Raw genomic sequence first — 23700 nt, 5'->3', positions numbered from 1 at the left:
GAACAGAGACTGCTACTAAACTGCACTCCAGTCCTTCCTTACAGAGCTCTGCTCTTCAGATGCAACCCAGCAACAGTCTCTCACCCTTCCACCTCCAGCACAAGAGCATCTGCGCTCACCAGGCCTCTTGCCTGCTTAGCCACATCCTAGGACCTGCTCCTTGTCCCTCAAACTTCCCTTCCCCTTTCCATTCCAGCCAGCAGGATTGTGATGACTTACAGCACAGGCACTGGCCAGGGAGCATCAGCTACAGGCTAGAGCTGCAAGGCAGAACAGAACTCAAGGAGCTCAAATTAAAGGTGCCGTGTGGAACAGAGCCCACCAGGCCACTCACAGAATGACAGAAGTCAAAGCCACAGAACACACTGAGTCCACACCAAACAGGCTCCCTGATCCCATTGGCACAGTGAGCAATTCCCCAAGCAGATGCAGACACTCCTGTGTGCTCCTATGCAAGCACACTCCTTGCACAGATGTGTGAAGCACACAAGCAGACTTCAAAGTAAGCCACACGCAGCCCCCCAGAGCTACCAACACACTGAAGTGCCAAGTCTCCTTCAAGTGGCCATTGGTTCCTGGCAGAGCATTTTCCTGTGTACTCACTACCGTCCTGGCAGAGGGAAGAGTCCTATTGTGGGATTTTCAAGACTGAGTCAGGCCACAGACTGAAAGTCTACACAGCAGCACACAGCATGGAGGCTGAGGCAAGAGAGACACCTGGCAGCTTGGCTGGGCCTGAGCCCCACATACAGTATCTCAGAGCCCAGTCACAGGGACAAACACCAAGCACTGGTCCCCATTCCAAAACAAGTCCCAGCACGGAGGCTACATTACATCTTTTTCTCCTGAGGGTTGGTGGTTCTTCACTCCTAACAGCAGGCCTTTCTCCAAGCCACTCTCAGGCTTGAGGGACTCCACAGCCCATTTCAGGAGCAGGCCACTGCCTCCAGGTGCAGGACAGTCCTGAAAGGAGGCACCCACAGCTCTTCCAGTCATGACCAGAAGGACCATCAAATCCTAGGTTCCTGCTTCATGGTCTCTACCCCATGTTCCCACCCAGAAATAACACATCAAAACCTACACCCCAATCCCTGCATGGGCATACACCAGCATGGCCCCCATTTCAGACTCACTGACAAGGCCCCCTAACCAATCCTCAGAATTGAGGCCATGAGCAGACAGACCCATTAATGTCCACAGATTACCACCACCCATGCCCTGAGTCTTCCCCAGCCCCCAACACCTTCGTATTCCACAGCTCACAGACGCCAAGACCACAACTCAACTTTGATTCTGTCACTGCCCTGCATGAACCCTCAGTGGCCGGCTCCCCGGTGAGAAAAGCCTCAATTCCTATACCAAACCGCACAGCCTCACCTCCTATCTTCTTCCCCACCCCACCCATGTCCCACAGTCTTCCCTGGACACACTACATGTGTCTGGCCTTTCTACTTCACTCAGGCTTCCCAGGAAGGCCCTCCCTGCCTAGCATCCCCCTCAGCCACAGGCACCCATCCAGTCCACTACCTGGCCCCACCCACACAGGGGCCATGCCAAAAGGGCAGGGATCGGCAGCTGTGAGACTCCAGGGAAGGCCTTAGCATCCAGCTCAGCATACTCTCTGCTCAGCACGTATTTTTACTGCAGTTCTGCAAAGTGAGCCATAAGTAAAGTCACCTAGACAGCCCCTGCACCATCCAGACTAACAAGACCCATACCAGCTGAGTCAGAGACATACCATCAATGTACAATCATATAGGCCCTATACGATGTTACTGATCCCCAAGAAGTTATCTTGGCAATGATTATAAAAGTGTAAACTGGCCTAGACCCCTGCAAAGCAATTTGGATCAAGGCCTAGGAGATGTTCAACCCATTTGGCACTCAGGTACGTGTGAAGATCTCCAAGTAAGGGTGGACAAAGGGACCTCAGCACAGGGTCTTCAGAGACTGAGTGCAGGTGGTAAAGCAAACCCTCAAAAGCCAATGAGAGCCAGGAGAGTACAGAAAACAGGCAGGGCAAAGCTAGCCATACACTCAGCAGGGTGGGGGGATAGTTCTAACTTTATGAAAATCAGAAATACCAAAAGAAAAGGCAAAGCCTGGCAAGGATGTAATGCCAAGAAACTTCATATTCTTTTCTATTCCATTACTTTCAAAACTTCCTATAGTAAATACAAGCCTATAATCAGAAAAGGCAGGATAGAAAACCCTGCAATGTCACATGGGGGGAAAAACAAACAGCCAGGTATAGTGGTACACACCTACAACCACAGCACTTGGGAAGCTAAGACCAGAGGACAGCAAGCTCCCAGATAGTCTGGACTACATGGTGAGACCCTGTCAAAAGAATAAACTCGCTGGGATAGCTTTCCTTTAAACCCTTTCAAATCACTGCTACTCCGTGAGGAGGCAGCACTCTCATCATTTCACAGGGTTCAGCTGGGCACTATGTGGGCACACCCTGTGACCGCCAAACTTCCTCTCCACAGGCCCTACCTGTCATAGGAACAACCATCAAGTCAGACCTACCCTGGGAAAGACCCAAAGTCTCTCAAAAACTACTCCTGCAGGCTGCTGAGGTGCTTTGTTGCACAAGTGTGAGGATCTGAGCCACAAAAAGCCAGTTTCCCATGAACTTGTAATCTTGGCTCTAGATAAGCATTGGCAGGAGGGTGGGTTCCAAGGACTTGCTGGCCAATCAGTCAGCACCTGAGAAACAACGCCCAAGAATGACCTCTGGCCTCTACATCAAGGCATAAGACTACATAGGCGCAGGAGCGCACAAGCATGAGCGCGCGCGCGCACACACACACACACACACACACACACACACACACACACACAGTGGGGACAGGTTAATTTAAAAGCAAGGGGCTGGGGAGATGGTTCAGTCAGTAAAATGCTTGCTGTGCAAACACTAAGACCTGCGTTAAATCCAAACACTCCAGTACAAATCAGGCATGGCAGCTCCGGCTGCATCCCAGAGCTAGTGAGGCAAAGGAGGATGACCCCTGAGCTTTGCTGGTCAGCCAGTTTGGCCAAATTAGTGAGCAACCTTGTCTTTTTTTTTTTTTTTTTTTTTTGGAGGGGAGGGGGGGGAGATACTGTGCACACACATGCAAACATAAACAAGTATACACAGGGGGAAAAAAGAATCCTGAGCCACTGCCCCAATGTATTTTAACACAGAAAGCAAAATGTGGACTCTTTCCTCCTCCTTCACCCTCTGTGAAAGGCCAGCAACCAAGGACCCTTCACCCCTGCCAGCACCTCTAAAATGCTCAGCCAGATCAAGAGATGCTCAGCCTCTGCCCTGTGGCTGCTCGGGACCACACCCCCCAGCTTTAGCCCTGCAAGATGCTCTGGGCAGTAGCCCTCACAGGGCAGGGCTCAGCTCTTTCGGCTGCTTGTCCTGCTCATCCCCTCAGCATCAACTTAGACTCAGACCCTCAAATTAAACCCCTTCGAGGACACAGAGCAGACTCACTACAAAGACCATACACGAAAACCTGACATCCAGTCTGTCACAAGTCCCTCAGAAGCAGTGACTCCAAGACCCAAAGTCATCAACACCAGCCATCACCTGGATGTTGTGCATGCACAAAAATCTGGTGGCCAGCACTCAGGAGGCAGAGGCAGGTGGATCTCTGTGAGTTCCAGGACAGCCAAGGCTACACACAGATAAACCCTGTCTTGATAACAAACAAACAAACAAAAGTCTGGGAGCCAAAAAAACAGTTAAGTACCTTCCCCAGAGCCACCCTACCACACACAAAGAACACACCAAAAGAAAAAAGTTCTCTCAGACCTTCAGGAAGGGGTCATAGGGGTGACTGAGTGAGTAAAGGCACTTACTGTGCTAAGCAAACCCAAAATGCACAGCAGGTGGGAAGACCAAATATGACTCTATACACTATTATCTGCTCTTACATGACGTGTGTTGCAGCACACGCACCCACACATACCACAACACGCACACAACAGTAACATTTTTAAAGCTTCAAGAAGGACAAGGTTCTTTCTAGCTTTGCAGACTCTCAGAGTGGCAAAAGAGCTTCCCAGCAGCTCCTCCTGTCCAAGCCTTGAGCATGGAGGAAGCATGTGTCCCCCATACAGCAGCAACAAGGTACTTGGGCAAGCAAGAGTAACAAAAGAGCTGGGCAGGGGTGGATGCTGGTCAGGATACTAGGATCCTAACTGTGGGCAATCTTATCGACTACAGGTTCTTAAGCTTTTTTATCTTTGTCATTTTTTTTTTATTAGTTCAAATTAGGAACAAGCTTGTTTCACATATCAATCCCTTCTCCCTCTCCCTCCCCTCCCTCCCTCCTACCCCTTCCCCTCTACCCTCGACCTACCCCCCACCAATCCACCCTCCACTCCCCAGGCAAGGTTGGGCCCTCTACCGGGGGCTCCCTAAAGTCCACCACATCATCCTGAGCTGGGCCTAGGCCCTTCCCCATGTGTCCAGGCCGAGAGTGCATCCCTTCATGTGGGGTGGGCTCTCAAAGTCCCTTCTTACACCAGGGGAAAATACTGATCCTCTACCAGGGGTCCCCTAGAGTACAGAGGCCTTCTCATTGACATCCATGTTCAGGGGTCTGGATCGGTCCTGTACTGGCCTCCCAGACAGCAGTCTGGGGTCCATGTGCTCCCCCTTGTACAGGTCAGCTGTTTCTGTGGGTTTCACCAGCCTGGTACCAACCCCTTTGCCCATCACTCCTCCCTCTGCAACTAAGTTCCAGAGTTCAGTTCAGTGCATATCTGTGGGTGTCTGCCTCTGCTTCCATCAGCCACTGGATGAGGGCTCTAGGATTCTTAAGCTTTAAGTCCTTGGTGCAAATATTCAAAAGAATATAAAAACCAAAACTTTCACAGCCCTACCATAAAATATAAAACTCCTGATTCTTAGACACAGCCTTGCAGTGCCTGATTCGTCTCACAGAGCAACCTTGCCAAGATGAACAGAATAATCATGAAGAGAACAGCTCCAAACTGCACTCACAGCACGGGCACCCAGGTAACCCTGCCCCGAGGCAGGCACAAAGCCCCCTCCCATTTTCTTAATTCTGTAGGTTTGTTTCTAACAGAGGCCTGAGTAAAAGACTGCCAATGAGAGCCCTAAGCAGCGACTGCGTCCCAGGCCAGGCAAGCTCATGGAGGCTCATGGAGAGAAGCAAAGTTGCTTCTTCACACTCCACAAACTGCTTCAGACCTCAGGCAGTTTCTACAGAGCCTTATATCTTTACTTCAAGATTTGCAAAAAATAGCTATTATGATTTGATAAACTCAGATATAACCTGCTATTTATAAAAGCTGTTTCCAAACTTATAACATAAATGGTGGAAAGTGCACATTTACCAGAGGCAGACTTTGACAGCACCAAGGTGCTAAAGTGCCACTACCCCACCAAGCCACTCCATTCAGGGCAGAGTAAGGTGAGCACGGTTCTGAGCCAATGGCATCTCTGGTGCAATTGTGAAGAAGTTCAAGAGGCAATTTCCTGCAGCATTCCCAGTGGCTGGCTTCCTTCAGGGTTATTCACTGCTACCCAGGCCAGGAGTCCTTTTCCTAGCAGCCCTAGAACACAGGGCTCTGCCCAAAAGTGGCAGGGCAAGTACCTGGAGAAGAGTATGCCAAGTATGGTGGACACAGTAACATCCAGGCAGCTGGGACACAAGAGCCAACATGCTATGTTATAGAATGAGTCCAGGCAATCTAGTAACAGACCCTGCCTCATGAAAACCAAAACCAAAGAGTTAATAAGATGGGTTATCCTCAAGCTCAGAGTCTTCTCCTAAATCCAGCATCAAATGTCAGAGACCACCATACCGGGAGTGTTCACAGGCTGGTCGATGACAGCCATCCATCCCATTACCACACTATCCAAAGATGATCATGACAGGCCAGCAGTGAAGTGGACAGGGGAGGAGACACACCCCCTAGTCTTCCAAGGCGCAGCTGCCTGAGGGCTTTGTAAAGCACAGCTGCCCTACACTATGCTTCATGGTTACCAAAAGGTTCCTCCTCCAGCAAAGGAGGTTTGGCCTAAAACAAGTCCCCTGGTGAGGTCCTCTCTACATTCGGTAGCGGGTGGATAAGTGTATGGTGGCCACCCCAGCATGCTCCACCTGTGATGAGTACGGAGAGCAAGACAGTCCTGCCCCAATCTTCTTGTCCACCCTGGACAAGAATTTTCACTCCAATAAAACTAACCTTAAAAGACTGCTACTTCTACAGCAACATCATCCTTGAAACAGGGAAAGGACCACAGAGCTAGGAATAAAGAGCAGCTGTGCCCAGGTCTCATCCTCACAGAATTTCCTCTTCACAAAGCTGCAAACCTCACTTTCCAGTCAGACAAACTGAGGCTCCATGAGGCAAGCAGCAAATGTGACAGCCAGTAACAAAAGCTAAAATTCCAAGAATGTCCCTTTTGGCTACTGTTGCCAAAGTTGGCCTCCAGAAGCCCAGTCCCCTAACTCCATGGGCAGCTCTCCACCCTCTCTGAGAGCCTGGGAGTCAGCCCACCAACTCAGGCAGACACAAGTGCAGTAAGCCTACAGCAGGGTTCCCCTTCTCCACAATCGACAACCCACCCACCACATGTGGGAACAGGCACCTGACACCTGTCCTTGCCACAGAGCCGTGGCATCCAGGCCAATGGAAAAAATATTCTTCCCAGACTAAGAACCTATGCTTTAAGCCAAGTTCTAGAGCAACATGAGAGCAGATCCAATGCGAAGGTACAATGAGCAGACACACACAAAGGAAAATGCTAATTTGCTGTGTCAAAATACAGTCTGCAGGATAGCATCCTCGACCCAGATCTTTCAAAGCCACCAAAGCACACACTAATTCTGAGGTCCTCTCACCTGCTTCTTCTCCAACTGTAATCACGCTATGACTTGCCTCTATTGACTCCTGAGGTGTGCACCAGCCAACCAGCACTCTTGGGGGCTCTCTAAACCTCTTACTGTGGATCAGGCTTAGATTCTGGCACCAGTAAACCAGCAAATCACAACCACAGTAACATTCCAATCCCTTCACCAGCCCATCCTGGCAAGGAAGGTCAGGCCTCAAGTGTGCAAAAACAAGCTCAACATGCTTATTAGAAGTTCTTGCTGAACTGTGAAGATGAAACTTGACCTCAAAGACCTCAGGTTGAAACCTGTGCCCCTCCCCTCTCCCAGCATGACCTCTACCAAGAGGGCACTGGGAGGGACTCAGCCTCTTTCACACTCCATTCAGCTGCCAATGGCATGCTATTCCACTTGACACCTATGTGCCCTCCCCGCCTCTCTCCTCCTCACCATGAAAGACTGCTATTGGCTGAACAGGAGTTTTATTAGAACTTACTTTCACTTATTAACGTATTTTACTATGAAATACATCAAAGAAGGAACATCAGTTCGGTAAAGTTCTGATCACTAAGTTACAGGACTAAACTAGAGTGTTTAATTACACCATCTAACTGTAGCTGCCTGTCCTGTTTAAAGAGCTAAAGGGCTAATGGTAGTTTTAACCACCAAACATTAGTTTAGCTTTGGGTGTTTTAAAACTAATCAATCAGCACTCCTTATCAAGAGATGACCAAAAGCCAGAGGGTGCACAAAATGGGTATGAGTCTTCACTTTTCCGGAAAGCAGGCAGCAACTCTGAAGCAGAGTCCTGGGTGCTTGCCACCCAGGCGTCAACAGGCTCTGGCTACTCTACCCTCCAACACAAGCATGGGGTCTGTGCAGAGCACAGGGGAGTGCAAATAATGAACCGTTTACATTTTTTTCCCCAAGGAGTTACCTTCTGCTCAAATGCACCAACCCTGAACCTCACCTGGAAACCAAGGCAGTTATAATGGAGACAGCAGCAAATGTCCTTTTCAAATAGCATCTTTCTTCTCCCAGAGAGGAGGGCTTCACTTATACAGCTCTCAAAAGCAAAGGAGCCAAGGTAAGCCAAGACAGCTATGGAAGGGTGCCATGGGCACCTGACCATGCCAGCTTTCCTGATAAAAGGACAGCATGCGGACATCCCTGCCATGGGGAAGGCACTGTTGAAGGACCCCTGGAAAGGACTCCAATACAAAGGTACAAAGTACTATGGCATTTCCCCTAATACATTACAACCACAAACTGCCTCTTAAACTATAAACATCAGCCATATTTTCCACCCAAAGGTCAGAATGAACATAATGAACAAGACCTCCATTCACACACCCTGCAGCGAACCCCAGATGTGTGGCGAGGGACAGATGAGGTCCCAGGTCCTGTGTCAGCGCTCCTCCTCAGAGCATGGGAGCCCCCCCCCTCCAACACCCTCAGAAATACTTTGAGGATTCATATTCCTGTGGACCTGTTTTGAGCCTTCCTGTTCCTCACAGACTTCCACAGCAAAACTCGGTTGTCAGGTCACTGCAGCCCTTTCAAAGTGACCCAGAGCACTTTTCAGAAAACAGGAGGGGCATAAGCGGCAGCATGTTTTCTAATTCTCTACTACTGCCACCGCGGCGGGCGGCTACTACCGCTGCACATGTCACTATGCAACACGGGAGGAGCGCTCAGGGCTCGCTGCGCTCTAGCCCAGGGTTCAGTGGGAACACTCCTGCAGAGGACTCCCAAACAAAAGCAGTCTGCAAGCCGGGCAGGGAGCCACTCATCGAACCCATGGGGCCCTGAGGAATCCGAGGCCAACAGAGCCACGGGGTGTATGGAACCTGCACACGCTGAGGCAGTTTCTGTGCCTAAGCACCCACACCACCGTGATCTCCTACATCCGCAGAGACCCCTGCGCAGCCAGCGTCCTGCTGACCTCCAGGGACGGCAACAACAAAAGCACCCAGAGCCCCTGTAGGCACTGACGACCACTGAACCACTCTCTGCGCCCAGCATGGAGTCCCCTGGCAGCAAGGGAAGCCCGCGTCTTCCACCCAGACTTCATCAACCTGGCCCGGAGGAGTTTGCCCTCTCTTGACCTCACCTGAGGGAGGAGACAGAGGGGTCCCTCTGGCACACGCTGGTAGCCCATGCCCCCACCCCCGAGGAGACGGGGCAGCAGAGCTCCCCGAGGGCTCTGGGCACTCCGGCACCGGGAAGCCCTCCAGACCGACAGGTCACCTGGGCAGAGGCCGCCCCTCGGCCTGGCGAGCCAGCCGGCCAGGGCACGGCCCCGGGACGCAGCCCAGAACTTCCTGGAACGCCCGGGCCGCCCCAAGCACCCGCCCTCGCCTCCCCGCCGCGCGCTGCCACTCACCTGGGGGCAGCTGGAAGTTCTGGATGTTGGTCGGGTTCTGCGGCGGCTGCGGCAGGCGCGGGGCCAGGACGGTGGGCGTCAGCGTGGCCCGGATAGCGCCGGTGGTGGCCGCCGGCGTCCGAGGCAGGCTGGGGGTCGCCGCGGCCGCGCCCTTGGCCAGCCCCGCGGGGGTCCCGGGCGGGCCCCGGCAGCGCGCCCGGCATGGCGGGCCGAGCAGCACGCCACCCGCGGCGCCCCCCCCCGCGACCCCCGCGACCCCCGCGCGCGCCGCGCCGGCTGTGCCGCCGCCGCGGTCGGCCCGGGCACGGGCTTGGGCGCCCTTCGGGCGCTTGGCGCGCTGCGCGGCCCGCGCCCGGCTGGCCCCAGCCCCGCGGCGCCCGCCGGAGGCCGCGGCGGGGGCAGGAGCGGCCCGTTCTGCGAGGCGGCGGCGGCGGCGCGCGCGCGGCGCGGCGGCGGCGGCGGGCGGGTGACACAGGGGGCGCGGGCGCGGCGGGGTGCCGGGCGGCCGGGCTGGCGCGGCGGGCGCGGGGGGCCGCGGGCGGCGGGGGCGCGGCGGGCGCGGGCGCGGCGGGCGCGAGGGCGGCGGCGGGCGCGGCGCTGGGGGGCCGCTGGATGACAGAGCCGGCGGCGGGCGGCGCGCGGGCGCCAGTTGTTGACCGGCTGACAGCAGGTGCGGCGTGCTGCGCGGCTGGGCGGCGCGGCGTCCCATTCAAAGTTTGCGCGGCGCCCGGGGTCGGGCGGGCGGGGCGGGGCGGGCTTGGAGGCGCCGAGGGGCCTTGGTGGGGGGGTGGTGGGGGCGGGGGGGGGGGGCGGGGGGGGGACGGCGGCGGCGAGATGGCGGCCGGCGGCTGAAGGGTCCGGCCCCGCGGCGGCGGGGGGCGGCGGCGGCAGCGGCGGCGGCAGCCGCGCGGGTGGGTGGCGGCCCAGCCGGCAGGCGGCGGCGGCGGGCGGGACACGGGCAGGGCCCCGCGCTGGCCTCGGGCGGCGGCTCGCTTGGCGGCGCCGGCGCGGGCCCTGCGGGGACAAGCAAGCGGCGCGGTGAAGCGGAAGCCCGGTGCCGCGGGCCCCACCCGCCGGCGCGCGCTCTACTGCGGGGGGCGGCTCCGGGCCCGCTGCGGGCGCGCCCTCGGCGGAAGGCGGCCGGCCTGCGCGCGCGGCTCGCGGCCGGGCTGCCGCTCACAACATGTTCCGAAGGCGCCGGCGGCCGCGGCCCGAGCTCGGGCGTGCGCGGCGCGAGGTGGTGGTGGTGGGCCGCGCTGGCCGCCAGCTGCGACTCGAGCGAGCCCACCAGGTCGCTCACCACTTTCTCGTCCACCTCGCTGTTGAAGAAGACCTCGTCCAGCAGATCCGAGCCCGCCGCCATCTTTCCTCCTCGCCGCCGCCGCCGCGCGTCGGCCGAGCGGCGCCCTGGGCAGGAGGAGGTTCCGCGGGGCGCGGGGCGGGCCGGGGGCGGGGCGCGGGCGGGCGGGGCGCCGGCGCGGCGCGCGGGGCGGGAGGGCGGCGCAGCGCGCAGGCGCCGTGCAGCGCCCCCCGCCCCGCGCCCTCGTCGCCTCTGATTGGCTGCGGCCGCCTCTTAAAAGGCGCGGCCAATGGCTGCGAGCGGCCAGAGGCCGAGGAGCAGGCGAGCCGGCGGCCGCCGCTCGGCTTCTCCGCGCGGGTGGGAATGGCTGACCGGGCCGGGCGAGCGAGCGAGCGAGCGGCGGGGAGGCGCCGGGTGGATCGCGGCGACGGCGGCGGCGGGGCTCGCCCTTTGTCTGCGCCGTTCCAAATGGCTGCGGCCAGGGCGGGCGGCGCTCCCGAGGCCCGGGCGGTCGGCGCGGCGCGGCGCGGAGCAGGGTGCTGGCACGAAGGCGCCTTCGCCGTGTGGAGGACGCCGCGGACGCGATGGCCGGCTCCTCTGACTGACGGCCGTGGGTACGAGGTGAGGTGAGCACCGCGGGCGAAGCTGGTCATCCGGAAGCAGATTGGTTCTGTATTTACTTTTTTGTGTGGGGGAGGGCGGCAATAAATCCTCTAAACTGATGTTTGCAAGCCCTTGGTGGGAGTATTTTGCTTACTGTTTCACCCCTTTCTTTCTTTTTTCTTGTTTTTTTAGCCAAAAGGTTGGACGTTTCCAGAGGATTTCTTCTTTCCATTTTTTTGAAACAAATTCCAGGTGGCAAAGCTCCTTATTCGGAACCTCGCTGTAGGTGACACCCTCCCCTCTGTCACCCCCACCCACCCCACCCCCGGGGTCATCTTCACTTCTGAGGAGACTTGCCACAGTCAGCACCGATCCAGCCCTGTGGGTTGAGAGTTTGCCGTGGTAAATGATTTTTTTTTTCTTCTTTCCTGCCTTAAAAGAGTCTTCCGGAAGCTTGTGTGGTCATACACACCTGTAATACCAGCACTTGGAAGACGAAGGCAGGAGGGCAAAGAATTCAACGTTTGTTAGATAACCTCCAGAAATGCACAAACACATAGAGAAAGCTGGATGGTAGCTGGAGGCCTCAACCTGGTTCCCTCTTTCTGGGTGACTACCGAGCCAACCTGGCCTTGGCTGTGCAAACGCAGAGGGATACACCCTCAAATATGCCAAGGAACTGTGTCCTGATCACAAACAGCTGTGTGGACACAGGTGCGTGTTTCTCTCCATGTATGTCTGTCTGAACAACAGATATCCTGTGGTTCTCAAGACAGAAGGCTGGAATTCGGTGTGGGTAGAGTTGTAATCCTGGGGCCTAGAGAAGACAGGCCTCCCTTGCTGCCTCCAGCTACTGTTGGCTCCGAGGCATCCTTGCCTTGTGGTGGTGTCAGTCATCTCTGGCCTCACCTGGCTATGGCCTCTCTATTGTGTTTTGAGACGGTATCTTGTGTTGCCTGTGCCTGGTACTTTGTGTAGCCTTGTACCTGGGCTCCTTGGATCACATCAGCCTGTCACATAGCTGGCACCTCTCATCTTAGAGTGACACCAGGCCCAAGATTTGGACCTACCTAAATCCAAGATGACTTGGAAAGGTCTTTAACCCATTACATCTGCAAAAGTTTCTCCTCCAATAAGTTCATTTGCGTTCTGGGTAGATGTGAACTGGGGGAAGGGCCGTTATTTAACCCCCTACACCAGTGTCCCCATGTAAGGAGAGAAACCCTTGAAAAACCCAGAGGCACTTGTTGGCCTGGACAGAAACCTGAGGCAGCTAGAATAGGACACAGCAGTGTGTGGCTTGAAGCATCTGAAACAGAGTCCTCTCCCTGGCCTGAATTCCCTCCTCAAGACTCCTTTGCTTGGGACCCAGTTTGGGTAACCACCGGCCCTGGGGACCAAGGCAGAGGAGGAGCTGAAGGCAGAGGAGGAGCTGAAGTTAGAAGCTAGTCCGTGGCCTGGGTCTCACTCTCGGTAAGGGCAGAGAGCCAAGTGCTGGACCCTGAAGTGTCTGGGCACCGGCTGCACTGTTCTCGTGCTGAGGTTAACTGTCCTTCCGTCCATATGTCATACACAGATGGACATCATGGGTCTGATGCCTGGTCCTGCCCTCTCCCTTTGAAACTGACCCAGGTCTCCAGAGCCAGCTGTCTGCAGAAGTCTAGCATGACTCAGGGACAGCAGTGACTCCCACAAAGGACTAACTATAGCTGTGTGACCGGGTTTACAGTTCAGCTCAGAGGAGCTTACTCAGACTGCGTGAGGGAGCCCAGCCTGGCAGCATGCCTGCAACAGCCTCCCCCAGAGTCTCCACCTCCCCTGAGTGCCACAGCATTAGCCTTACACCCTTCCCCACCCCCCCAGGGAAAAGAGTGTGGTGCTCAACTCCCTCAGGCTGCTCCTCGGGGTTTCTCGTATGCGTCAGTTCTTGAAACAACTCGCCCCGCATTCAGCTCACATGTCCAGTTTATAAAATCAAACCTCAATTTGGAACAGGGCACAGTAGTACATACATGTAATCCCAGCACTGCAGAGGTGAGGGCAGAGTTGTCCAAGGCCAGCCTCAGCTACATAGTAATTTTGAAAGCAGCTGTGTAAAACTGTGTCTACCCCACCCCTGCCCCCCCTCCAAAAAATGACAACCAAACCTCAACTCGGGTCCCTGAAAACTTAGTCCGTGAAAACATATTGAGTAAGCACTTGTTAACGGCTTAGTGGCCTACATGGCAATATTGGGAAGTGCCAAGAACTAGTGAGATGGTTAGATCACTGGGGATGCACCCTGAAAAGAGGCTGGCACTTGCCTCCTGTGACAAGAGCCTGCATGAGGAAAATCCTGTTGTGGCTCATGGTTGTCAGGGGGATGTGGTCCAGCACGGGAGAAAATATGGCAGAGCAGAGCAGCCCGTGGCTCGCAGCAGCAGGAGCCTCAGCCTGCTTGTGCACATCTGGGAGCATCAGAAACCCACCAGACAGCAAGCTGGGCCTGGCTGCAACTCTTCACAGCCCATCCTAAAGCATCCATCTTCATCCAGCTGGATACCACACCCTAAAGGTGCCACAGTCTCCCAAACAGCACCACCAGCCAGGGACCAGGTATTCAAATGGTTGACCACTTAGAATGAGAAGTGCAAGCCAGGAAGTGGTGGCCCACACCTTTAATCCCAGCACTGGGATTAAAGCAGAGGCCTGTGGATCTCTGTTGAGTTCAAGGACAGCCTGGTCTACACAGAGAAACCTGTCTTGAAGAGAAAAAACAAAAAAAGTAAAATGCTTCCACTACATGGGCTACATAAGACTATTTCAAAAACAAAACAACACTTTAAAAATATCTTGTGTCTGTGTGTATATGTCATACGTGAGGAGCATGTGTGGCAGCAAGAAGCCGTGAAGTCAGTTCTCTTCTTCCAAGGACTGAACTGAATTCACTTCCCCACGCTTGCATGGAAAGCACCTTTACCCACTAAGCCCTTTCACGGGGGTTGACACAGAAGATGTTGAATTTGAAGCTAGCCTGGACTGTTACAAAAATTAAGTAACACCATTTATAAGAGTAACAAAGGGAGCCGGGCGTTGGTGGCGCAAGCCTTTAATCCCAGCACTGGGGAGGCAGAGGCAGAAGGATCTCTGTGAATTCGAGACCAGCCTGGTTTTCAAGAGCTAGTTCCAGGATAGGCTCCAAAGCTACACAGAGAAACCCTGCCTCCAAAAAAAAGAGTAACAAAGGGGCTGGAGAGATGGCTCATAGATTAAGAGCACTGACTGCTCTTCCAGAGGACCTGAGTTCAATTCTTAGCAACCACATGGCAGCTTACACCTGTCTGTAACACCTTCACACAGACATAACCTGCAGGCAAAAATGCCAATGAACATAATTTTTAAAAAATTTATGGAAAAAAAGTAAAAAAACTAGAGCCTTGGGGCTGGAGAGATGCCCAATGGTTAAGAGCACTGGCTGCTCTTGCAAAGAACATAGGTTCAATTTCCATCACCCGCATGGCATCACACAACTGCCTAGAACTCCTGATCCAAGGGGCCCAGCATGCTTCCGGCCTCTGTGGGCCCCAGACATGTACGTGGTACATAGATAAAATGAAAACAAACACCTCAACACGAAACTAATGAGAACACAAGACCTATAATCAGAAAGTTGTAAACGAAGAAGAGCTGGGGCGATGCCTCAGTGAATAAAAGGTGCTACTTTGCAAGTTTGAGGGCTAGAATCCAGAGCCCAGGTAAAAGTCAGGCAGGTGTGGCAACCACCTGTAATCCCAGCACTCAGAAGGCTAACTAGATTGGAATGGTTGAGCACTGGGTTCATCAAGACACCCTGCCTCAGTGAGGAAACTGGGAGCAGTAGAGGAAAACATGAGACATGAACTTTAGGACCTGCACACACGTGCAAACATTTACACTGCACACAGTAGATACCTAGAGGAACATACCAAACTAAAAGAATGGCAAGTCTTGGCATTTAAAAATACTATTTCTCCTCAGTATCAGCCACAGACTCGGTGAAAAATTAAGTTTAAACCCCCAATTTTTTTTTTTAAATCATTGGTCACAGAAGTTGACAAGCTGGCCTGTGTTTCTCATATGGCAAAATTAACTCTTCCTTGGGTCACACCTCAAACTCTGGGCGACATGATATAACAACGTTTGCCTGGCTGACCCCAGAGCATGATCTCATGACCTCAGATGCAGGTTTTGGTAAAGGAACAACAAAGGAAGAGGGAACAGTGCCAGGTGAGTTGCTAAGGTCATACCATGGTCTAGGCCATGTAGGCAGGAAAAAAAAAAAAAAACTGAAGGCCTGAAGTCTTCCTGGCCCAAAGACCTGGATGTCAGAGCTGGGTGTCATTACCCTCTGGAAGGTACAGGCATCCTAGAAAAGAAAAGGTTTGAGAGGGGAGATAAGAATCAGGAATATTGCCTCCATCTCCAGTTGAACTCAGAGCCAGGTCCTGGGCAGATTCCAACCAGCACAGCTAAGAATAAGACAGCTGAAAGTGGACGTGAACAGCTGACCAAGTGACAGATGGGCAGTTAGGTCTCAGTCCCCAAGTCAGCCATCAGATAACAAAACCCAACAGTTACTCGAAGAGAAGCCCCAGTTGTACAGACTGTCACAATGTCCACACTAGGACCCCAAAAGAACCAGTATCAAGATACTATCTTAAGGCCAAACAGTAGGACACACTTGGAACCCCCACACTCGGGAGGCAGAGACAAGTGGATCTCCAATTTCAAAGACAGCCTGGTCTACACTGTGAGTTATAGGACAGCCAGGACTGTTACACAGAAAAGAAAAAAAAAATCTCAGAAAAAAATATTTAAACAAAAAATTATCCATTCTCAGCAAAAGTGAGGTGTAAGGATTATAAAGCAGCTGTGGGCTATGGAGATGGCCTGAATAGTAAAATGTTTGCCTTGCAATCATGAGGGCCAGAGTTTGACCCCAGCAACCATGTGTAAAAAGGTTAAAGTTTAAAAAACTTAAGCTGGACACAGTGGTGCACACCTTTAATCCCAACACCCAGAGACAGAGGCAGGTAGATCACTGAGTTTGAGGCCAACCTGGTCTACATAGTTAAACTTTGTCTCAAAATAAATAATTCTTTAATTTAAAAAAAAAACCTCAATTTGTAATCCAGTGCTGGGGAATTGGAGACAGGCAGATCCTTGGGACTCACAGGCCTGTCAGCCTAGCTTACCGTTTTCCAGATGAGTGAAAGGCTGACTCTGCCTTAGAAAGAAAAAGGCTGAAAGAGCTCAGTGGGCGAGAGTGCTTACTATGCAAGCATAAGATTCTAGGTTCAGATCCCAGCACCCATGTAATAAAGCCAGGCATGGCCCGTGAACACCTGTAACTGCAGTGCTGTGAGGAAACTGGATGAGAGGATAACTAGGGCTTGATGCCTGCCAGACTAGCTCCAGGCTTAGTGACAGATCCCATCCCAGACACAAAGTCCTCTGGTCTCCGAGCATTTGCACATACAAACGTGCAGATCACATACATACATGCATGCACACAAAAGCAAACAAATATTCCTGAAAAAACAACAACCTCAAGTTGTCCTCTGGCCTGCATATAAATACACACACACATGTAAACAGGTGTCTCTACACACACACACACACACACATTTTTTTTTAAAGTATTTTTAAAAGGTAGACTATCTTTGGAACACCTGAGGCTGTCCAATGGCCATCACATACCCTGCACACACGTGACCACAGGTGCACACACAAAGAACATTGAATCATAAAGCAACTGCTAGGCCAGTAATATCTGGCATAAAGGAAATATGCTTTCAATCAGTGGAAGGGTTTTTTTTTTTTTTTTCCAACTCACAGCATAACTAGAAACTGTAAGTGTTTATTCATTCGGGAACCAAGACAGAGAAAACTCAGTGACTGGACCAAGTATTGATAGACATCCTCGAGAGACGAAGAGAAATGGGGTGAGGTGACAACACCTATATGCATCACTAGAGTGACAGAGACAGAAGAAGGACCCGGAAAAGGCTGGAATTCTTTTTAGTGAGCAACACTATATTTTTATAAAGTTCTCTAAGCTCCCACAAAAATAAACTCAAAGGAAACAAGAGTTAGGTACAACATGGTCAAATATATACCTGGTCCTGGCAAATGCCAGGCCAGTCAGGACTGCGCAGTGAGACCTATCTCAAAAGAACAAAATAGAATGTTGGAAAGACGCCTGTCAACCAATTCCAGTATATCAGACCCTTTTAAGAATGGGAGTTAGCCGGGCATTGATGGCACACACCTTTAATCCCAGCACTCGGGAGGCAGAGGCAGGCAGACCTCTGTGAGTTTGAGGCCAGCCTGAGCTACAGAGCGAGTTTCAGGACAGCCAGGGTTACAAAAAAAAATAATGATGATGATGAAAGTAAAGTTGAACCTGCTGACACAAACCTGTAATCCCAGCTACTAGGCAGACTCGGGCAGGGAGCCCATCAATTCAAGCCTGAGCAATTTAATAAGACTGTCTCAAAATAAAGAGCAAGGACAGAGCTGTGAATATAGCTGATAAGTATGGCACTCACGCAGTATGTTGTAATCCATGGGTTCCATCCCAATACTGAAAAAAAAAAAGAGGGTAAGTCAAAACATTTCAGGTAAAATTAAGAGAATCTACCAGTGAGTGACTGTTTTCACATTACCAAATCCGGCTGCCAGCACAATATACAACTGTGGTTGCCTCTGGAACACAGCTTCTCTGTTCTCTCAGGAAACACTTCCCAGAAGACTTCACCTCAGTGATGCTGGTCTCTTCTTAATCACTGCCAATTTCTTAGCTCCAGCCGACCAGCATCAAGTATCCCAGCAAAGCCAAGTTTCACTTTAGTAGTTGGTATCTTGTTAATCACAGCTGACTCTTCAGCCCCAGATAACCAGAACCACAGGATCTTAATTCAAAAGAACAAACAGCCCTAGTAGAGTCTTTAAATTTCCCTCTGGAACTTCACAAGCCAGGTCTCCATCCTCTGCCCTGCTCTTTTCTTTTCTTTTTTTTTTTTTTGTAAGAACTTTGAGTCTATATATAATTTTTATAATGGTAACCTCTGCCCTGCTCTTAACATTATCTTCCAAGCTCCTAACGAAATATAGGGTTCATTTGCCCAGCCTTAATACAAGGCGAGGTGCTTAGTCTTACTATTAGTCTTACTACAGCTTGATACACCATGTTTGTTAGTATCTGAGAGATGGGGGTGGGAGGGAGAGGGGACCTATGGGAGAGGGACTTCCAGGAGAGGACTTAAAGTGGAGGAGGTCTGAAGAGTTACCTCAGCAGTTAAGAGTACTGACAACTCGTGCAGAGGGCCCAGGTTCAATTCTCAGGACCCGGGTGGTGATTGACAACCTTCTGTAGCTCCAGTCCCAGGGCATCTGATGCCCTCTTCTGACCTTCTTGGGCACCAGGCACCCATGTTGTACACACACAAACATACAGACAAAACACTTATACACATAAAATAATAAATTTATAAATTTAATTATAATTATAATCTCTAAAAGAATTTGTGGGGCTCAGCAAGTAAAACTGCCCACGGCCAAAGAGATGGATGACTGGAGTTCCATCCTGGGAACCCACAGGTAGAAAAGATCCCCACAAAATCCTCTGACTTGCCAGGCTGTGGTAGCACACACCTTTAATCCCAGCACTAGAGAGGCAGAGGCAGGTGGATCTCTGTGAGTTCAAGGCCACCCTGGTCTACAACTCGGAGTTTCAGGACAGCCAGGACTGTTACACAGAGAAACTTTGTCTCCAAAAACAAAACAAAAAACCTCTGACCTTCACATGTGCATTGTGGTATATGTGTACCACACACGTGTATCTGCACACGCAAAGGCACACAGTCAAAGGGGTAGGTAATAAATGTTTTTGAGTTCGTTTTGGGAACTGGAGAGATGGTTCAGCAGTAAAGAGCACATACTGCTCTTGCAGAGAACCAGAGTTCAGTTTCCAGCACCCAAGATGGGTGGGCAGCTCACAGCCTTCTGTAACTCCAGCTTCAGGGGCCTCGACACCCTCTTCTGGGTAGCTGCACCCACATGCACAGACACAAATAGAAATAAAATAGAATTTTAAAAGTATTTTTGATAAGGCATGCTTCTTAGATTTAGGGACTAGGGGAGCTTTAGCAGTTAAACTGAAGGCACAGACATGTGACCCCATGTAAACACAGTATCTTGTTTCTGACATCTCCTTTGAGATGTCTCTGGGACCTGCACTATCTCTGCAGACAGTTTTGAGTTTACCAGCTGCATTGAAACTGCTTGACTCTCCTGCTTGACTCTCAGCAGGAAATGAAAAGTGAGTCCCAGGGTGAGGGGCTTCTTTGAGTTTTTACATCGACTTTATTTTTTGGTCTGTCTGTGCTGTCTCACACCCTCTTTCAAACTATGTGACAATTTTTCTCATCTGTATTTGTGTGTGTGTATGTGTGTGTGTGTGTGTGTCGGTACTTGTTCCATGGCATCTGTGTGGAAGTTGGGACAATCTCAGCAGTCTGTCTTTCCCTTCCACTTTTTTTTTTTTTTTTTTTTTTTTTTTGCTGCTGGGTATGAAGGTCTTCAGATTCTTCCATTTCCATCTTCCATCTCACCTCTGGAGCATGGGAACTACAGATGCATACATTACCGAATCTGACTTTCCACGGGTTCTAGAGATCCAAACTCAGGCCAACATGCTTACACATTTTAGAGACCTAGCCGTTTTGCAGACCCTTGTATGCGTGTCTAATTCTAATAAAGCCATCATACAGTTGTTCACATCTAGTCCAGCAATTCTGCCCTACAAACCCCAACAGACTTGCATGCTTCACATCCCAGACGCACAGTGCTGTTCACACTGGGAACAGCCCAGATCTCCACCAGCAGTAAAGCTGGTGGCCTCCCTGTGAGGACCGCTGGTGTGAGCAGTTTTCAGTGTGCTGTAGTTGAATGAAAATCAGTGAAGCTCTTCTGTGCACACTGACTTTCTAAAAGAGTTGGGACGGGGCTGGAGAGATGGCTCAGAGGTTAAGAGCACTGACTGTCCTTCCAGAGGTCCTGAGTTCAATTCCCAGTAACCACATGGTGGCTCACAACCATCTGTAATGAGATCTGGTGCCCTCTTCTGGAGTGCAGATATACATGGAAGCAGAATGTTGTATACATAATAAATAAATAAACTCTTTAAAAATAAAAAAGAGTTGGGACATCAAGAATAAACTCATTTTGTGGAAACCTGAGCTCAGAGATGAAATTGGCCTTCAGCCTCCAGAAAATGGAAGTCTGTGACTCCAACCAAGATTTCTGAATTCCCAGGCAACCTACTGCTCTCCTCAGTGGTGTGTGGTGTGTGCCCTACTGCACAAGTTTGAAGACCTGAGTTTAAATCCCCAACCCCCACATAAAAGCCAGTGCTGAGTAGAGGGTAGAATCAGGCAGATAGACACCAGGGGCTCAGTGGCAATCCAGGTTCAGTGAGAAACTCTGTCTCAGAAAATAAGATGGAGGGCTGGAGAGATGGTTCATTAGTTCAGAGCATTTGCTGCTCGGGCAGATAACCCAAGTTCAGTTTCCAGCGCCCACTCGAGGTGACTCCATCTCCAGGGGATCTGACTGACAGGCACTCTCTTCTGGCATCTTTAGGCACCTGCACACACATGCACATGCACACAGCAAGACACATACACACATAAGTAAAAATTAAGAAAAATTTTAAAATACGATATACACACACAGTTGAATGCTTGCTATTCGGTATTACAAAGGGAGGAAAGAAATTCTGTCCGTGTGGTAGGCAAGCTTGATGAGCCTGCAGTGCATCATGCTAGGTGACAATAAGCCATGCAGAAAAGGACAAAGCCACACAGGTCTGTCTTAGATGTGAAATTGAAAGGAAGTCAAGGTGGTGAATGTGAACAGGGGAGGGATGAGCAATCATTGGGAGTGAGAGCAAGGGCTGAGAGCAGCAAAGGGCAGCCTGAGGAGTCCATCTAGGAAGAAGGCTAAGTTCTGCTGCCGTGCTGCCCAGATATGACCATAGTGATGAGCAAAACACATGGAATCCATACTTATAATCCCAGCCCTGAAGAGGCCGAAACTGGAGGGTCACTGTGAGTTTCGGACCTGCCTGAACTGCGTAGACAGACCCTGTCTCAAAACAACCAACTGAAATAAAAATGTGTTGCTGTTACCAGAATTACTGAAGGCTGGGTTATAATTATTTCTACCTGTGATGGCTGGCCTGGTTGGTAACTTGGCCACATCTGGAATCAACTAAAACCCAAGCAGTTGGGCACGCCTGTGAGGGATTTTCTTGATTGGATCATTTGAGATGAGAAGACCCAAGCTAAATCTAGACCACACCTTCTGGTGGCAGTCTAAGTAAAAGGGCATAGAATAAGGAAGCTTTTTTGTTTTATTTTTTTATTTTTTCATTATTTATTTTTGCCTGCTTGCCCTCACTCTCGCTGGCAAGTTCGTCCACCCTGTTGCTGACACGTTCCTTCACTGGGATTAGAACCTACTTCTTCACAGTTTCAGCACAGGGGATCAGCAGCTCTCTAAGAATCCTCTGGGATGCCAGCACCAGATTGGGACTGCTGAGACATCCAGCCTGCTGGACTGAACAACACATGGACTCTTGGCCTTTCCATCGGGAGACAGCCGTTGTTGGATGACCCTGACCACAGACAGCCAGTCTAACAGATCATATATGCATCAAGATTTATATCATGTACATTGCACACACATTCATCCTATCAATTCTGTTCCCTTAGAGAACCCTGACTAATACAAATAACCACAAAGATGGCAAGAGTATGAGGTGATAGTTAAGTCAATTAACCTACTCAATCATTCTGTGACTGCCTCAGAGCATATAATTATGATTTGTCGGGGGCTGGAGAGATGGCTCAGCAGTTAAGAGCACTGACTGTTCTTCCAGAGGTCCTGAGTTCAATTCCCAGCAACCACATGGTGGCTCACAACCACCTTGAATGAGATCTTGTGCCCTCTGATGGCCTGAAGGCAGAAGACTGTATACATAATAAATAAAATAAAAACTATAAAAATTATTATTTGTCAATTAAAAATACAATAACAGGCCGGGTAGTGGTGGCGCATGCCTTTAGTCCCAGCACTCGGGAGGCAGAGGCAGGTGGATCTTTGTGAGTTCAAGACCAGCCTGGTCTACAAGAGCTAGTTCCAGGACAGACTACAAAGCCACAGAGAAACCCTGTCTCAACCCCCCCTCAAAAAAATACATTAACAGAATGTAAATGCTTAAGATGGCCCAGATTTCTGTTCGTTGTGTGTGTGTAAGAGCTAGGGAATCAAATACAGGGATTTACCCATCTAGTGGCTCCACCAGTGAATTGAAGATGGTAAGCTTTATATGCATGTATATGTATATGTATATGTATATATTGTTTTCTCCTGGAGGCAGGGTTTCTCTGTGTAGCTGTGGAGGCTGTCCTGGCACTCGCTCTGGAGACCGGGTTGGCCTCGAACTCACAGAGATCCGCCTGCCTCTGCCTCTGCCTTCCGAGTGCTGGGAGTAAAGATGTGCCACCACTTCCCAGCTTATTTTAATCACAATTTTGTATTGTGGAGGGTTGTGTATGTGTGTGGTGTGTGCATTATGTGTGCACATACATGTTGAGACTCAAGGTCCACAAACCGATCCTTGAACATTTTATTTACTTATTTATTTATTTATCTATTTATTTTTGGCTTTTCAAGACAGTTTCTCTGTGGCTTTGGAGGCTGTCTTGGAACTAGCTCTTGTAGACCAGGCTGGTCTCAAACTCACAGAGATCCGCTTGCCTCTGCCTCCCGAGTGCTGGGATTAAAGGAGTGCACCACCACCGCCTGGCCATTTTATATTTTTTAATATTTATATTATGTATACAAGTGTTTTGCCTGCATTCGTACCTGGGTACCATGTGCATGCCTGATGCTCATGGTTCCCCTGGAACCAGTTATGGACAGTTGTGAGCTGCCACGTGGGTGCTGGGAAACAGCCTGGGTTCTCTGGGAGAATGAGTGCTCTTAACTGCTGAGCCATCTTGCCAGACCTCCACCATTTATTTATGTATTTATTTGTTTATTTATTTATTTATTTATTGGCAGTGTCTCACTAAACCTGATGCTCAGCTCATGAATCAGGTTGGCTGGCTGGCTAGTGAGCTCCAGTGATCTAACTTTCTCCACCCACTGCAAGACTGGGGTTACAGACACCAGTCACTGAGCCAGGCTTTTTAACTTGGTTCTGGGGATCCACTCTTGAGCTCTCACACTTGCATGGCAGGCACTTTACCAACTGGGCAAACACCCCAGCCCCAATTTTGGCAGATTTTAAACAAAATTAGAAAATACCCTCCAGCCAGGGAAGCAGGTAGTCTAACTACAGATCTTCACCTCTCCCTCAGCTCCTCTAAAATTAATTCTCCATTCTTGTCCCAGCTCAGACTACCTGCTGCAGCCTCCCTTCCCACCTCTACACCCTCTCAGACCTTTCCTTCCTA

At 51.1% G+C, this 23700-nt stretch overlaps 1 protein-coding gene across 1 annotated transcript in view; it reads right to left on the bottom strand.

Moving 5' to 3' along the window:
• The window catches only part of Taf4 (TATA-box binding protein associated factor 4), a 61547-nt gene extending 50896 nt beyond the window's left edge, over window positions 1–10651 (bottom strand). The window contains 6 exon segments of the mRNA XM_027419865.2: window positions 9253–9784; window positions 9786–9983; window positions 9985–10100; window positions 10198–10341; window positions 10344–10410; window positions 10412–10651. Of these exon segments, the coding sequence (XP_027275666.1) occupies window positions 9253–9784; window positions 9786–9983; window positions 9985–10100; window positions 10198–10341; window positions 10344–10410; window positions 10412–10615 (1261 nt within the window). The 5' untranslated portion in view covers window positions 10616–10651.
• Between the last annotated feature and the right edge of the window lie 13049 nt (window positions 10652–23700).

This window comes from Cricetulus griseus, chromosome 6 (assembly GCF_003668045.3).
Source record: "Cricetulus griseus strain 17A/GY chromosome 6, alternate assembly CriGri-PICRH-1.0, whole genome shotgun sequence".
Taxonomy (NCBI): Eukaryota; Metazoa; Chordata; class Mammalia; order Rodentia; family Cricetidae; genus Cricetulus; species Cricetulus griseus.
This window is presented reverse-complemented; position numbering and strand designations above follow the sequence as displayed.